Below are 16,576 nucleotides of genomic sequence, written 5' to 3' on the forward strand. Positions count from 1 at the left end.
GGTAATAGGTTTATTGTTGGACAACCTTAATTGTTATTCCAGGAAGGCATGGGCAGGGTATGAACACCATATGGTTTTATTTTCAGCCTTCCTAGACATATGTATTCACTTCCAACGTATGAGTTGCATCATAGTCGTATGACCCTTGTAATGTATTCATTCGTTGTTGTGTATATCTTTTGTTGCGAACTTGTATAGAAATATGTTGTGATGCAGTCCACCCACATGACTGTGTATGTTATGCGGATCGTTATTATCTAGAGGCTAGCAGATGCGTTAGATTGCCCGATTCAAGGGCGCTACAACTGCACCATCTTTTATTGATTTATCAAATAAATTATGTTTTCTTGATAAGCCTATAGGTGCTTACAAGAAAAGTGTGTACCTAATAAAATCCATTTTTACACAATTACATTAATATAGAAAAATGAATCACAGACTAAACTACTGAAATATCTATGCCTCCATTACAACGTACTCCAGCTGACGCTTCAGATCATGCGGACAATGGCACGACGAACAAAACAAAGGCGGAGTATTGTGGAATGAAAGGAAGGCCTTTGGACAATGGCACGACGTTCATGCACTGGCACCGTTGGGCCTTATCTGTTAAAGATTCAGGCGTTGGATCTTGAGATCGGGGTATTGTAACCTTTTTAATAGTAGCATATTGTCCGTCATTTCATTTCTTCCAAATCTGCGTTCAAACCAAAGATTGGGGCTAGGGCCACGCTGTAGGCTTGCCGCGTGCATGGGCATGGCCACAGCTACGGCATCGGTGTACAACTAGTTAAAACAGTGGACGGCGCCGCACGCAACGGAAGCGCGACGAATCTGCTGCATATGCATACCGTAATGGCAAAGTCAACTCGCCATATGCAAGAATCGAAGCTCTTAATCTATAGTCAAATCGAAGCCCTTCGGTGGGGATGAAACGAAAACCTTTTTAACCGCAGATGCAGAGCAGATCAGCCATAAATACTGAAGGCAGCAGCCACGCAGACATAGAGGAAGTGTCCAGTTTCACTGTAGCGTACCAGTAGTGCCAGCCATGGCTCGCCGCCAGCGAGTGGAGGCTCGAGAGATGGCCGCACTGTTGACAAGGCTGTCACTTGCTCTAGCTGCGCTCCTGTCTGGATGCGCGGCGCAGCCGGGCATCAGGTTCGGGTACTACGACAAGACGTGCCCGGGAGCGGAAGGGATCGTGTTCAGGGAGACGGCGAGGATCGTCAGGGCGTCGCCGGACCTGGCCGCGTCCCTGCTCCGGCTGCACTACCACGACTGCTTCGTGCAGGGCTGCGATGCATCTGTGCTGCTCGACTCCGCAGACGGGAGCCCCACGGAGAAGGATGCCATACCCAACGCGAGCCTCCGAGGCTTCGACGCCGTCGCGCGGGTCAAGGACAAGCTGGAGAAGGCGTGCCCGGCCACCATCTCCTGCGCCGACCTCCTCGCGCTCATGGCACGAGACGCCGTCGTTCTGGTACGTCACAAGAACTTGCCTCTTGTCTCATCGCGTACTAGTACTACCGATTTGTCTTTCTGTATCTGAAACTCTGGATCTGATCCGTCGACCCCAGAGCAAAGGCCCATCCTGGCCCGTGGCGCTCGGCCGGAGGGACGGCCGGACCTCCCGCGCCGAAAACTGCGGCGAGCTGCCGCCGCTCTACGGAAACATCACGGTCATGATCGAGGTGTTCGCGGCCAAGGGCCTCGACGTGAAGGACCTCGTCGTGCTCTCGGCCGGGCACACGCTTGGGAAGGCGCACTGCTCGTCCTTCGCCGACCGCCTCTACAATGGCAGCATCCGCAGCACCGACCCGACCCTGGACGGAAGGTACGCCGACAGGCTGAGAATGCGCTGCCGCGGCCCCGGCGACAGCGGCGCGGCAGCGGAGATGGACGCCGGTAGCTGCGGGACGTTCGACACGAGCTACTATCGGCAGGTGGCCAGGAGGCGCGGGCTGCTCCGGTCGGACGCCGGGCTCATGGAGCATCCCTTCACCGGTGCCTACGTCCGCCGCGCCGCCACTGGCAGATACGACGGGGAATTCTTCCGGGACTTCCGCGTCTCCATGGCCAAGATGGGCGCCATCGGCGTGCTCACCGGCAACCAAGGGAAGATCAGGACCAAGTGCAACCTTGTCAACTGAATGTACTTTAGGCTCACGCATGAATGCATTGTCACGAACTAGGATGTGCCACGATTTATTTTACACTTTTGTTTTGTTTATTATTATGAGCTAGCTATATACTCCCTCTTTTCCCAAATATAAGTCTTTTTAAGGATTCCAACAAATGACTATATACGAAGCAAAATAAGTGAATCTACACTGTAAAATATGTCTACATACATCTTTATTTTGTAGTTCATTTAAAATGTCTAAAAAGACTTATATTTAAAAACGGAGGGAGTACATATTGATTTAATTTGCTTCTTCAGTTTGTTACGGTGTTGTTTTTTTGGAAATGGCAGTTATCCTACATTCATTAAAAAGAAAAGAGTTGCTCAGCTAATTAAGGAAAACCGAGCGAAAACCAGATTGCCCAGTTAATTATGGAGAACCGGGCGAAAACAATCACAACCGCTGAGCGACATACATAAGAAACACCACACACACCACTCCAAAGAGGGCCACGGCGAGACAGCACACAGGCGTCATCGTCATCACTCCTCCCCTAGAGGCGTCATCGCCATCCCTACACTCTGAGCAAACTACTCCGACTTCGCCGTAGGCGATCGTCGACGCAACCCACACTAAAGCGAACACGTGAAGCTACATGAAAATCTGAGCCAAAACTCAACCACCTGCGGCCAAACAGCGCAGCTCCGACTTCGATGGACAAAACCAGGCACGGCTGGCGCCAGTAAGATCGCCAAACGGGCCACCTGCAGCCGGTCATCGTATACCACAGGGCCCCGCCGCCGCAGCTTCGACTCCACAACAGCAAACAAACCGAGACAATCCCGCGGACACGCCAAAGAAGAGCCGACTACCGCAACCATTGCCGCGTCGCCGACATTGCTCCCACCATCATCGTTGCCACAGAAGTCTGGACGCCACAACCACCGCCAACCACCGGCCCCGCTTGCCGATGTCGAGCTCCGAGACGAAGCCCCCAAGAGGGAAAACAACACACCAAAGCGTCGCCATCGTCCGATCACAAGATCATGGGTTTCCCCTGGAGAGGCCGCAATGGCCGGATCCATGCCGGAGGGGTGCAACAGCACAACACCGATGCCTCCAGGAAGGTCAACGACGGCCTCAACCGCCGCCATCGATAGTCACAGCACAAGGCCGAGACAGGGTCTTCGCCCAAGCTACCACACCACCTCGGCCCCACATCATCTCGCACCGGCACCGGCAAGACCACTAACCACCGCCTCCCACAAAACAGCATGTCGATGAAGAAGCCCGAAGCAGCCACCGGAGCCAACCGCACCTCGCGGAGGCCACCGGCTGCACCGAAGACGGCTGATTCACCCCCTGCAGCACCCCTCGCACGCCCGCGCCGCGCATCGACAGTGCGCGGCCGTAGAAACCCCCCTCCGCTGCAGCCTCCAGAACCAGCACCCGAGCAGTGCCACCCTGTGCGGCCGCGCCAAGTCGCCTGACGTGGCCACTCCGCGCATGCTCGTGAAGCACCAACGCCAAAACCGCGCGCCACCCCTCCCATGTCCTCCGCAAGCGCGCCATGGCCGATCCGTGCTGCCCGGTGCCGGAGAGCACCGCCGCCGCCCCAATCTGCCGCCTCCTAAATGCCGCAGCCTCCCATCGCTAAATCTGCGTGCTGCCCCTCGCATGGCCGCCGCGAGCGCGCCATGGTGGATCCTTGCCGCCCAAAGCCGGAGCACATCGGCACCGCCCCTAGCCGCCGCTTCCGGTCATCTCATCCCCGCTGAGCCGTGCGCCTCCACGAGACGATGCCGTCCTTCGCCGTCAGAACGCCCCGTGGGGGGACGAAGAGCCCCGCCGCCGCCGACGCGCGCGCGGACTTTGCCCTACGGCGACCTCTGGCAGCGGCGAGGGGTTGGAGAGGTGAGGTGGGGGGTAGCGGCGGAGTACGCGAATGACATATAATATTTTGTAGAAGGGTGCAAAATATGTACAAGATGGATCAAACATTGCTAGCAGTGCTTAGATCCACACCCACACCTAGAGAAAGAAAAGGCTACTCTCTCACAAAACGATGTAAACTTTCTACACCGGTATTGGACCATTCCTTGATTTCGTCGAGGATTTGATCAACCAAAAGTCTTGACATCTATGATTGGTCATTCTCCCAAACGCTCTCGCTTTGCGTTGTTTTCATCAAGACCAAGTGAAGGCAATGAACAGGGTGTCGAAACCTCTCTTGTTGGCGTCGAGGAAGCCGCTCCTCGCTTTGTCCCACCACGTGATGAGTGAGAGGTTTTCATCCGGCTCCTCTATGTTTAGATCCAGCGCCACAATGCAACGATGCCAAACTTCCCTCGCGTAAACACACTGAACGATAATGTGATCGACTGTGTCTTCGTCTTGCAGGCATGAGTAGCAAGCGGACGACTGCTCTTGGAGGCCATGACATGCCTTGTGATCGGATGTCCAAATGCAGTACTGATACGTCTCCGTCGTATCTATAATTTCTTATTGTTTCATGCCAATATTATACAACTTTCACATATTTTTGGCGACATTTTATATGATTTATTGGACTAACCTATTGATCCAGTGCCCAGTGCCAGTTCCTGTTTTCTGCATGTTTTTTTGTTTCGCAGAATATCCATATCAAACAAAGTCCAAATGCGATAAAATTTTACGGAGAATTATTTTGAAATATTTTTGATTTTTTGGAGGTGGAATCAACGCAAACTGGGGCCCATAACTCCCAAGATACACCAGGGCGTGCCCTAGGCCCCAGGCGCTCACAGGTGTCTTGTGTCCTCCTCGTAAGTCGGCTGGAGCTCTACTTTGGGCACAAGGAAGCTTATATCCGGAAAAAAAACCGTGTCAAAATCTCAGCGCAATCGGAGTTACGGATCTCCGGATATTTAAGAAACGGTTTTCGGCCAGATCTGAAAACGCGAAACACAAGAGAACAGAGGGATAGATCCAATCTAGGAGGGGCTCCTGCCCCTCCGCCGCCATGGCAACAATGAACCAGAGGGGAAACTCTCCTCCCATCTAGGGGGAGGCTAAGGAAGAAGAAGGAGGGGGGCTCTCCCCCCCTCTCTCCCGGTGGTGCCGGAAGGCCGCTGGGGCAATCATCGTGTGACGGTGATCTACTCCAACAACTCCGTCATCTTCACCAACAACTCCATCACCTTCCCCCATCTATATTCAGTGGTCCACTCTCCCGCAACCCGTTGTACCCTCTACTTGAACATGATGCTTTATGCTTCATACTATTATCCAATGATATGTTGCCATCCTATGATGTCTGAGTAGATTTTTGTTGTCCTATAGGTAATTGGTAAATCGCTATGGTTGATTTAATTTTCTTGTGGTTATGTTGCTATCTTTTGGTGCCCATCATATGAGCGCGCGTGTGGATCACACCATTGGGTTAGTTGTATGTTGATAGGATTATGCATTGGAGGGCAAGGGTGACAGCGGCTTCAGCCTAAACATAGAAATTGATACGTACGAGATTGAAGGGGTATCAATATATCTTAATGCTATGGTTGGGTGTTTTTACCTTATTGAACGTTAGTAGTTGCGGATGCTTAGTAATAGTTTCAATCATAAGTGCATAGAATTCCAAGTAAGGGAGGACATGCTAGCAGAGGCCTCTCCCACATAAAAACTTGCTATCGATCTAGTAACGTAGTCAATTGCTAAGGGACAATTCCGCAAATCCTACCACCACAAATCCACACTCGTTTTACTAAACTTAATTATTTCTTTATTTAAACAACACCTAACTTTTATTTCCACATTCTTTATTATCTTGCAAACCTATCCACCCCTACAAAGTACTTCTTGTTTTATTCTTGTTATAGGTAAAGCAAACATTAAGCGTGCGTTAGTTGTATTGATGGTCGATAGAACTTGAGGGAATATTCGTTCTACCTTTAGCTCCTTGTTGGGTTCGACACCCTTATTTATAGAAAAAGGCTACAAACGATCCCATGTACTTGTGGGTTATCAGGTACTGAATGGCCAGCCAGGCGAAAAAATTTCACTTAAGAATCGCATCTGGATGCGAGGGTTTGATGTTCTTGCTATGTTTCCCTCGAGTGTTGCTTCGGTTTAGTTCATTGACGAAATGGTGCAGCTTTGTATAAAGTTCTGATAATCGGTCGACTCTGACTGTCAACGATCTGCTAAAAGTTCTTTGGGCTTCATCATAGTCAAGAATAGTGAACCGTTGCAAACACAAGGGGGTGATGAAGATGAACGATCTTCTAGGGGGTCATGCATATTTGACAAAGTTTAGTGTGGGGCTAGAGATTTTAAAATTAGGTATCTTCCCTCACACACCCAGAAAGTTAATCTAGCAACAACAATTATCACCTTAATTGTGTACGTAGGTAGCTAGTGTTATCTGGAAACCCTAGAATCCACGTAATTAAAATTTGCCAAACCGATTAGAGTATGTGTAACTTGGTTTTGCAGGTTTGCATATGGTGTGGTATAGCCGTCGTCATGATAATGAGTTTTTGTATGAGATGGTTATATGTTGTAATGTTAAGTGGTCTGCGTGTCACGGTAGGATGGCTCGAGCCATGAGAATGCCACTTTTAATGAAATAGATGTAGAAAGAGCCGACAGGTTACATGTGATGGTGGCTGATGTCTACTACACAACTTTATTCTTGTAGACTCGTGTTAGGCCTCCAAGCGCAGAGTTTTGTAGGACAGTAGCAATTTTCCCTCAAGTGGATGACCTAAGGTTTATCAACCCATGGGAGGTGTAGGATGAAGTTGGTCTCTCTCAAACAACCCTGCAATCAAATACAAGAAATCTCTTGTGTCCCTGCTACTTCTTGAGCTTGCGTTGGTTTTTCCCTTGAAGAGGAAAGGGTGATGCAGCAAAGTAGAGATAAGTATTTCCCTCAGTTAAGAACCAAGGTATCAATCCAGTAGGAGAAGAACGCGCAAATCACTAGTACCTGCACAAACAATCAAACACTTGCACCCAACGCGATAAAGGGGTTGTCAATCCCTTCACGATCACTTGCAAAGGTGAGATCTGATAAAGATAGATAAATAAAAGATAAAATATTTTTGGGTTTTTGGTTTATAGATCTGAAAATAAAAGATTGCAAAATAGTAGATCTGAAACTAATATGATGGAAAATAGACCCGGTGGCCATAGGTTTCACTAGAGGCTTCTCTCATGAAGGCAAATAATATGGTGGGTGAACAAATTATTGTCGAGCAATTGATAGAAAAGCGCAAAGTTATGACGATATCCAAGGCAATGATTATGAAATATAGGCATCACGTCGGTGTCAAGTAGACCGACTCCTGCCTGCATCTACTACTATTACTCCACACATCGACCGCTATCCAGCATGCATCTAGAGTATTAATTTCATAAACAACGGAGTAACACCTTAAGTAAGATGACATGATGTAGAGGAATAAACTCATGCAATATGATGTAAACCCCATATTTGTATCCTCGATGGCAACAATTCAATACGTGTCTCGCTACCCCTACGTTGTCACTGGGTCAACTCACGCAAGATTGAACCCAAAGCTAAGCACCTCTCCCATTGCAAGAAAAACCAATCTAGTTGGCCAAACCAAACCGATAGTTCGAAGAGAAGATATTAAATCATGCATATAAGAATTAAGAGAAGATTCAAATAATATTCATAGATAAGCTGATCATAAATCCACAATTCATCGGATCTCGACAAACACACCGCAAAAGAAGATTACATCGGATAGATCTCCAAGAACGTCGAGGAGAACATGGTATTCAGAATCAAAGAGAGAGAAGAAGCCATCTAGCTACTAGCTATGGACCCGTAGGTCTGAGGTAAACTACTCACGCTTCATCGGAAGGGCAATAGAGTTGATGTAGATGCCCTCCGTGATTGAATCCCCCTCCGGCAGGATGCCGGAAAAGGCCCCAAGATGGGATCTCACGGGAACAGAAGGTTGCGGCGGTGGAAAAGTGTTTTCGTGGATGATTCTTGTGTTTCTCAAATATATGTGAATATATAGGAGGAAGATCTAGGTCAGGGGGTCACCGAGGGGCCCACAAGGTAGGGGCCCCTACCCGCTGGGTGTGCCCTCCACCCTTGGCGCCGCCTCGTGGCTCTTCTGAGTTGCACTCCAAGTCTCTTGGGTGTCTTCTGGTCCAAGAGAAATCATCGTGAAGTTTTATTCCGTTTGGACTCCGTTTAGTATTCCTTTTCTGCGAAGCTCAAAAATAAGGAAAAACAGAAACTAGCATTGGGCTCTAGGTTAATAAGTTAGTCCCAAAAATAATATAAAAAAGCATATTAATGCATATAAAACATCCAAAACAGATAATATAATAGCATGGAATAAATCAAAAATTATAGATACGTTGGAGACGTATCAAGCATCCCCTAGCTTAATTCCTGCTCGTCCTCGAGTACGTAAATGATAAAAATAGATTTTTTTATGTGGAATGCTACCTAACATATTTATTCATGTAATTTTATTTATTGTGGCATGAATGTTCAGATCCATAAGATTCAAAACAAAAGTTTAATATTGACATAAAAACAATAATACTTCAAGCATACTAATAAAGCAATCATGTCTTCTCAAAATTGTTGGAACACGCGGTACGCTACGCTAACGCCAAATAAAATTTTCTACCGCGCACCCAAGATCATGCTGCTGGAAATAGATCACGGGATCGGGTTTACCACTAGACGCGCAGTCACCACAGCGGAAGTAGAGTTGGTGATGCGTGTAGCCGATCACCCGGGCCGTCTCCTCCTCGCGTTGCCGATCTCCCGCGAACAACGAAGACCCGTGAACGGTGATCTCCTGCGAACAGCACCTCGCGGTTCCCTCGAATGGTTCGTCCAAGCGCCGCAGATGCGATGCCTCCAAGGTATCCACACGTACGGGGAGCAGCATCGAGCGGCGGACTGCTAGGTCCGGTTGCGCGGCATGGGCATGGGGAGTGGCGGTGGCTAACCAGGGTTCAATTCCGTTCCCCTTAAGTGGTGTGCCCACTCCCCTTTATATAGACCTCTGAGGTGGGCTCAACACTTGAGCCCACTAGGAGTCCACATCCATTTTCCACTCAGATCCAATCCGAATGGGCTGCAGCCCCTTAAGTGTGCGACCCTATAGGTTCACGTACACATGGACACGACCAGAGTCGATAGTTGGTAGCGGCTCCTAGCAGAACGTGCCAACTCCCATGTGGGCGTAAACTCGTTTGACGAACCTCAACAATGTGGCATATGCAACATTCCTTTTGCCTCACGATATTTGTTGTCGAGCTCAAGGCGAGTACTTGTCACCCTTGTGTTAGCTCGACCTCTCTTCTCGAAACCATGATATAGATTCCCGAACTGGGTTAACACTTAACCCAAGTCGCATGGCCATGCTTTCCGAATCTGATCACTCGAGAGGGCCCAGAGAATATCTCTCCAAATAGGAGGGGCAAATTCCTTCTTGGTCAACCATGTCTCACGGCATGTCTCATGACTCACCTGAAAGCTACCTTTATAACTACCCAGTTACGGAGTAGCGTTTGATAGACCCTAAGTGAGTCGATCCTCATCCCGAGAACATGCGAGGACCTCAGGTCTAGGACATGGCATAGACATTGCACTTGAGACTAACAGATGACTATATCTCGCTGCGTCTCAAAGTGGGTCTGTCCGGCTCGGTGATCTCCATCCCCGAGCCCATACTATCGGTTTAGCATCTCCATGCACATTACTTGTGAAACATAGTCATCAACCGAGTCGTATACTAGTCAAGGATATGTGTCCGCATAACCTTATCAACCAGGGACCATTAAAACAATCATCATACAATACATAGTTCCACAAACAAGTCACATACTTATTGATACATATCATTGATGATGTTCAAGGACAATACAAAGGACTCATGAATACATATGGAAATATCATCATCACATGATTGCTTCTAGGGCATATCTCCAACAAAAATAACATGGCTGATACGTCCATTTTGCATCATGTTTTCTTACTGTTGTTCATAATCCAAGAACCAGATACTCAAGATGTCCATAACCGGGGACACGGCTAACCATGATTAGTTTGTACACTCTACAGAGGTTTGCGCACTTTTCCCCACAAGACTCGATCTCCTCCGTTGGATTTCTCGCACTACATGGCGTTTGAGAAACGGATGATCGAGACACAGTCTTTCAGAAGCGTTAGCACCTTACGATGGGTAGACAGTACCACCTACATCCCCTACATCTGCTAGTCTACCACTGTAAGAGTTCACACGACTTAATCAACTATGCTAGAGCCCATAATAGCTTGTGGCTGCACACGGAAGTTTCTAGCATGAATAATCTTATGATCCCTTTGAGCCTGGGTGGCAGTCCATGGAGAATCACACGGTACCCCAGGATTTCCAAAAATACAGGCAATCACTGGATTCCCCAGGTGCCTCAATCCACCCAGATGTGTATTTAAGTTGCCACCTTAAGTTGAACCATTAATTAATAATCTCACATTTGTCATGGATACACTCAAACCCAATCCACGTCTACGAGCATAGCATGGCAATATAAGCATAACATAACAGTAGCTCCCAAGATTTGAATGCAGGGCAATAGGTTCCTACCTCATCAACTACTTCCCAATACCCACATGTTATCAATCCTACTCATGCAATGTTTGAGGGTGAAACTAATGCATAAAAACTGGGTATGAAAGGGATATGATCAAAGTGTGAACTTGCATGTATTGTTGATGGAGATGATTTGCACTCAAAACTCTTGATAGTTCTACTCATCACACTCCGTTCAATCTATCAAGAGCAAGCAATAGTAACCACACATAAGCACTCACTCAAAAGATCAGAAAGATCAAAGAAAACAATTCAGAAAACATCAAAACAAAGAAAATAACTCTTGCAACATAAAACAATTTCTAACAGTACCAAAATTAAGTGAATTTGGCCTTATCATAAAGTTTAGGTCAAGAGCTTCGATTTGCAAAAAGAATAAACTCAAACGAAGTTATAAAACTCAAGTTACGATCAAATGAAGTTCAAATACAACTCTGTTTGAAATCAAATTTTAAAACTTTCAAAAACATGTTTAAGTTCTTTTACTGAATAGAGGGGATCATAACGAAGAAGTGAGCATTGGTTTCGTTGGATTTGGACTAACGAGTAAAAAGTAGTGATCGTTTGAAGAACAGGGGCTAAACTGTAAAATAAAACAACTACAACTAGGTCCCTGGCAGAAAACAAAAATAAAAGAAAAAGACTAAATAGCGAACGTTCGTTACCGATCGCTAACGAAAGAAAACTGTTCACTGAAACCAACTAAACGGAAAGCGTTCGCTAAATAACAAAAACGAAACGGTTTATTTAAGAAAAACCGATCTGGAGGATAAACCGACTAAAAAATTAAACCGGGCGGTTTTAGCGGCTTTACCGACTCGGGGCTAAACCGGCGGCGGCGGTTCCCGGCATGACGGCGGCGGCGAGCGGCGGCAGCTGCGGGATCCGGCGAGGGAGGCGGCGACGGCGAGGCGTTGCGGCGCGGGGCAGCGGCGGCTCGAGCGGAGAAGGGCAGCGAGCGGCGGCGGAGCTAGAGAGGCGGCGACGGCGGCAACCGATGGCGGCGGTGGCGGATCGGGCGAGGGGTGGCGGCGCGAGCTGTGAGAGAGGGGGAGGAGAGCCGGCCTCGCCTTTTATGGGCGGGGAGGCGTGGAGGAGGGGCAGCAAAGACGGCGGCGACGGGTGTCCAGGGCGGACACGGCGGCGGCGGCGTCGTGGTCAGGCGGGTCTCCCGCTCGGAGGCGGAGACGGGCGCGGGCGCGCTAGGCCGTGGCCTGGCTCGGGCGCTGGGCCGGCCCAGTCGGCGAGGGGGGGAAATCTTTTTTTTAAACAGAGAGAAAAAGAAACGAAAACGAAAATAAAATAAAATAGTATATAGGCATATAATATATCAAAATTTTCAGAAAAAGATTTCCTACAAGCTGAACATTTTTCTAGCACCAAATAAAATATACAAAAATTCGAATAAAGCAAGGAGCGCTACTGTTGCAATAAATCCTCGTAAAAATCATTTTAAAAATACCAAAATGAATTCAAATTTATTTCTCTCCAATTTTCTATTGTAGGGAATCATTTTACCCTAATTTATGTATATTTTATTTTTAGAGAAAAATAATTTGAATAAAAATCCAAATAACTCCAAATTGAAAATAATTTCAAAAGGACTTTGAATTTGATCCTTTTAACTTCCAACTCATATTTCATATAATTTGAAGAAGTCATTTTATCTTCTCTCGTGAAAATCATCGAGTTGCATAAAGTTTCAGAATTGGAAATATTTTCAAATGAAATTCAAATATTTTCAACACCCCTTTTCATTTAAATAAATGGAAGAAGTCATGTCATCTTCTCTCCAGGGTTTTGTGGTGAAAAGAATTTGAATTCACGGAGATCATAAAATGCAAAATGAAAGTTTGGGAAAGTCCTTTTATTCCCTCTCATTTAACTTTCAAAAAGTTTCGAATTTCACTCAATCAATCACACAACAATCAAACAATCAATCAAATCTATCTATTTAATTTAACATTCCAAAATTTATAATTTTGGGATGTTACATAGTGATTATGCTGTTGGTGCTATTCTAGGACAAAGAGTTGATAAGAAACTAAATGTTATCCATTCTGCTAGTAAAACTCTAGACAGTGCTCAAAAGAATTATGCTACTACTGAGAAAGAATTTCTAGCAGTGGTGTTTGCTTGTGATAAATTTAGATCTTACATTGTTGACTCTAAAGTTATCGTTCACACCGACCATGCTGCTATAAAATATCTTATGGAAACGAAAGATGCTAAACCTAGACTTATTCGGTGGGTTCTCTTGCTACAAGAATTTGATTTGCATATCACTGATAGGAAAGGAGCTGAGAACCCCGTAGCTGATAACTTGTCTAGGCTTGAAAATGTGCTTGATGACCCACTACCTATTGATGATAGTTTTCCTGATGAGCAGTTAGCTACAATAAATGTTGCTAATAATACTCCTTGGTATGCTGATTATGCTAATTACATTGTTGCTAAATATTTACCACCTAGCTTTACATACCAACAAAAGAAAAAAATTCTTCTATGATTTAAGACATTACTTTTGGGATGACCCACATCTTTATAAAGGAGTAGATTGTATTATTAGACGTTGTGTACCTGAGCATGAACAGAGAAAATCCTTCAGAAATGTCACTCTGAAGCTTATGGAGGGCATCATGCTGGAGATAGAACTGCTCACAAGGTATTGCAATCTGAATTTTATTGGCCTACTGTCTTCAAGGATGCCCGTAAGTTCGTCTTATCTTGTGATGAATGCCAAAGAATAGGTAATATTGGTAAGCATCAAGAAATGCCTATGAATTATTCACTTGCTGTTGAACCATTTGATGTTTGGGGATTTGATTACATGGGACCTTTTCCTTCCTCTAATGGGTATACACATATTTTGGTTGCTGTTGATTATGTTACTAAATGGGTAGAAGCTATTCCAACCAGTAGTGCTGATCACAACACCTCTATTAAAATGCTTAAGGAAGTTATTTTCCCAAGGTTTGGAGTCCCTAGATATTTAATGACTAATGGTGGTTCACACTTTATTCATGGTGCTTTCTGTAAAATGCTTGCTAAGTATGATGTTAACCATAGAATTGCATCACCTTATCATCCTCAGTCTAGTGGTCAGGTTGAGCTTAGCAATAGAGAAATAAAATTAATTTTGCAAAAGACTGTCAATTAGTCCAGGAAGAATTGGTCTAAGAAATTAGATGATGCACTTTGGGCTTATAGAACAACATATAAAAATCCTATGGGCATGTCTCCTTATAAAATGGTTTATGGAAAAGCTTGTCATTTGCCTCTTGAATTAGAACATAAAGCATATTGGGCAATCAAGGAACTCAACTATGATTTCAAACTTGCCGGTGAAAAGAGGTTATTTGATATTAGCTCATTAGATGAATGGGGAACCCAAGCTTATGAAAATGCCAAGTTGTTTAAAGAAAAAGTTAAAAGATGTCATGATAAAAGAATCCAAAAGCGTGAGTTTAAAGTTGGAGAATATGTTATTTTGTACAACTCTCATTTCAGGTTCTTTGCAGGAAAACTCCTCTCAAAATGGGAAGGACCCTATGTTATAGAGGAGGTTTATCGGTGTGGAGCTATCAAAATAAATAATGCCGAAGGTACTAACCGAAGGTTGTTAATGGGCAACGAATAAAGCATATATCTCAGATACGCCCATTAATATTGAAAGAAATATTATCCTAACTTTGACACCGAAAGAACACATAAGCGAGTCCTTTCGGAACACTCCAGAATCGTGAAAATAAGGAGGTACGTGATACGGTAAGTAAACGGACTCCAAAAAATCCGCAAAAATATTTTTTGTCGGTTTTGGAATATTTAGAAAATTAGGAAAATAAGAAACTTCCAGGAAGCGTACCCTGGTGGGCACAAGACACCAGCACGTGCCTGGCTTGCTAGGCGTGCCCAGGTGGGTTGTGCCCACCTGGGGCACCTTCCGGAGTCCGTTTTTCTTCTGTTTGCTTGTTTCCCAAGATAAGAAATCTTTATATACCCCCCGAACCTATTAACCACCGTATCACGGAGAAATCCTCTGTTCTCTTTTCTTGCTGTTTTTGGTCAGATTTGTCAAGCCAGGCATCATGTCTTCCTCCTCCTCCAACAACGTAGAAGAGGATGCTTGGTTGATGAAGATCGAAATAAAGAGAGAAGAGTCCGTAGAAGCCGTCAAAGGAGGCGAGAGCAAGGAGGCTACCGTAGATCAACCTCCGGTGGTCGAGCAAGCATTGCTAGCAGAGGAGGAAGAGGAAGAAGATATCCTTAAACCTTACTATGCTTATCTTACTCCTACTGAGATTGAAGCCTTTTGCATCATTTAAACTGTTCGTGTGCAAAATAAGTATCTCACTCGTGAAAATATTCTGCATCAAGAGCATATCATCCACCTCCGGAGCGTCATCCGTCGATTGGAGAATCTCTTGATCCTTAAGGACAGGATCGCTTCATCACCACCACCATCTTCTTCATCACCAAAAGAAAATTGAGTTTCAGGTATAGGCACTCCCCTTGGCTTCCGCTAAGCTTGGGGGAGGTGCCCCGGTATCGTATCATCCCCACTATCTTTTGCCTTTACTTATTTTAGTTTGATCTTTTTCTTTACATGAATAAAAGTTTAGTTCGATCCTTTCTTTTCAAGAGTTTTGCTTAGTGATCTATCCTTCTAATCGTGTGCGAGATATATAATAAAGTTTGTTTGAGTTTTTGCTTTCTCTATTTTCATGTTGCAATAAAAAGAAAGGAACTAAATAAAAGGAAAGGAAATAAATCAAGATCATATGCTAATCCTACGGTAGGTGATGACACCGTATAAGGAAAAGTATAAGTAGAAAAATTTATTAGAGATTGACAAACATAGCATTGGTCAATGCAAGTCATGAAAGAATTAATAAGGGAAGAGAAGATTCACATATAAATATACTATCCTAGAAATCTTTTGTGATTGTGAGCCCCCATCAAAATATTATATGCCAAAATTGTTGACGTTGGACAAGGAAGACAACTTGATGATTTATGTTTGTTCATATTCAGGTAGAAGTCATATTGTCATAGATCCTTTAACATGTGGTGCTTGCCCCTATCTTTCCTAGCCAAAAAATTCCGCACTAAGTAGAGATACTACTTGTGCATCCAAAAACCCTTAAACCAAAATCATATTTTCAAGAGTCCACCATACCTACCTAGGGATTGAGCAAGATCCCTCAAGTAAGTTGTCATCGGTGCAATAAGGCAATAAAAATTGCTTCTAAAAGTGTGAGATCATTTAGTGTAAGAGAAAGAGCGTTGCATGAACTTGTGATGGTGAAGAATAAAAGTGACAGACTGCATAATAAAGGTCGCTATCACAAGGGGCAATGCAACGTGACGTTCTTTTGCACTAAGGGGTTGAGCATACAAATAAATAAGCGCATGGCAACCTCTGCTTCCCTCTGCGAAGGGCCTATCTTTTACTTTGATGCAAGAGTCAAAGTTTTTCTCTCTATTCCTTTTTATTTTTCTCCTTTGGCAAGCATAATGTGGTGAGGAAACATCGAGGCACATATGTCCAGTTGAATATGGGTGGCATGAGTTATTATTGTTGACATCACCCTTGAGGTGAATACGTGGGAGGCGAAATCATAAGCCCCTATCTTTCTATGTGTCCGGTTGAAATGTTTTGCACATGTGTATGCGGTGAGTGTTAGCAATCATAGAAGACTATATGATGGTTGAGTATGTGGAGTTTCCTAAAGGCTCTGATACGTGACCCTTCCTGAAAAGATGATGAATTGTAGTTGCAAGGTTGACTGAGAACATAGTTTGTTCGTTTTT

At 45.1% G+C, this 16,576-nt stretch overlaps 1 protein-coding gene across 1 annotated transcript; it reads left to right on the forward strand.

Moving 5' to 3' along the window:
* The first annotated feature begins 957 nt into the window (after nucleotides 1-957).
* Nucleotides 958-2,341, forward strand: LOC109740214 (peroxidase 1). Its single transcript, XM_020299250.3, has 2 exons — nucleotides 958-1,483; nucleotides 1,581-2,341. The coding sequence occupies exons 1-2, from the start codon at nucleotides 1,052-1,054 to the stop codon at nucleotides 2,151-2,153; spliced, it is 1,005 nt and encodes a 334-aa protein (XP_020154839.1). The 5' UTR covers nucleotides 958-1,051; the 3' UTR covers nucleotides 2,154-2,341.
* Nucleotides 2,342-16,576: the final 14,235 nt, after the last annotated feature.

Source organism: Aegilops tauschii, chromosome 2, assembly GCF_002575655.3.
Source record: "Aegilops tauschii subsp. strangulata cultivar AL8/78 chromosome 2, Aet v6.0, whole genome shotgun sequence".
NCBI lineage: Eukaryota > Viridiplantae > Streptophyta > Magnoliopsida > Poales > Poaceae > Aegilops > Aegilops tauschii.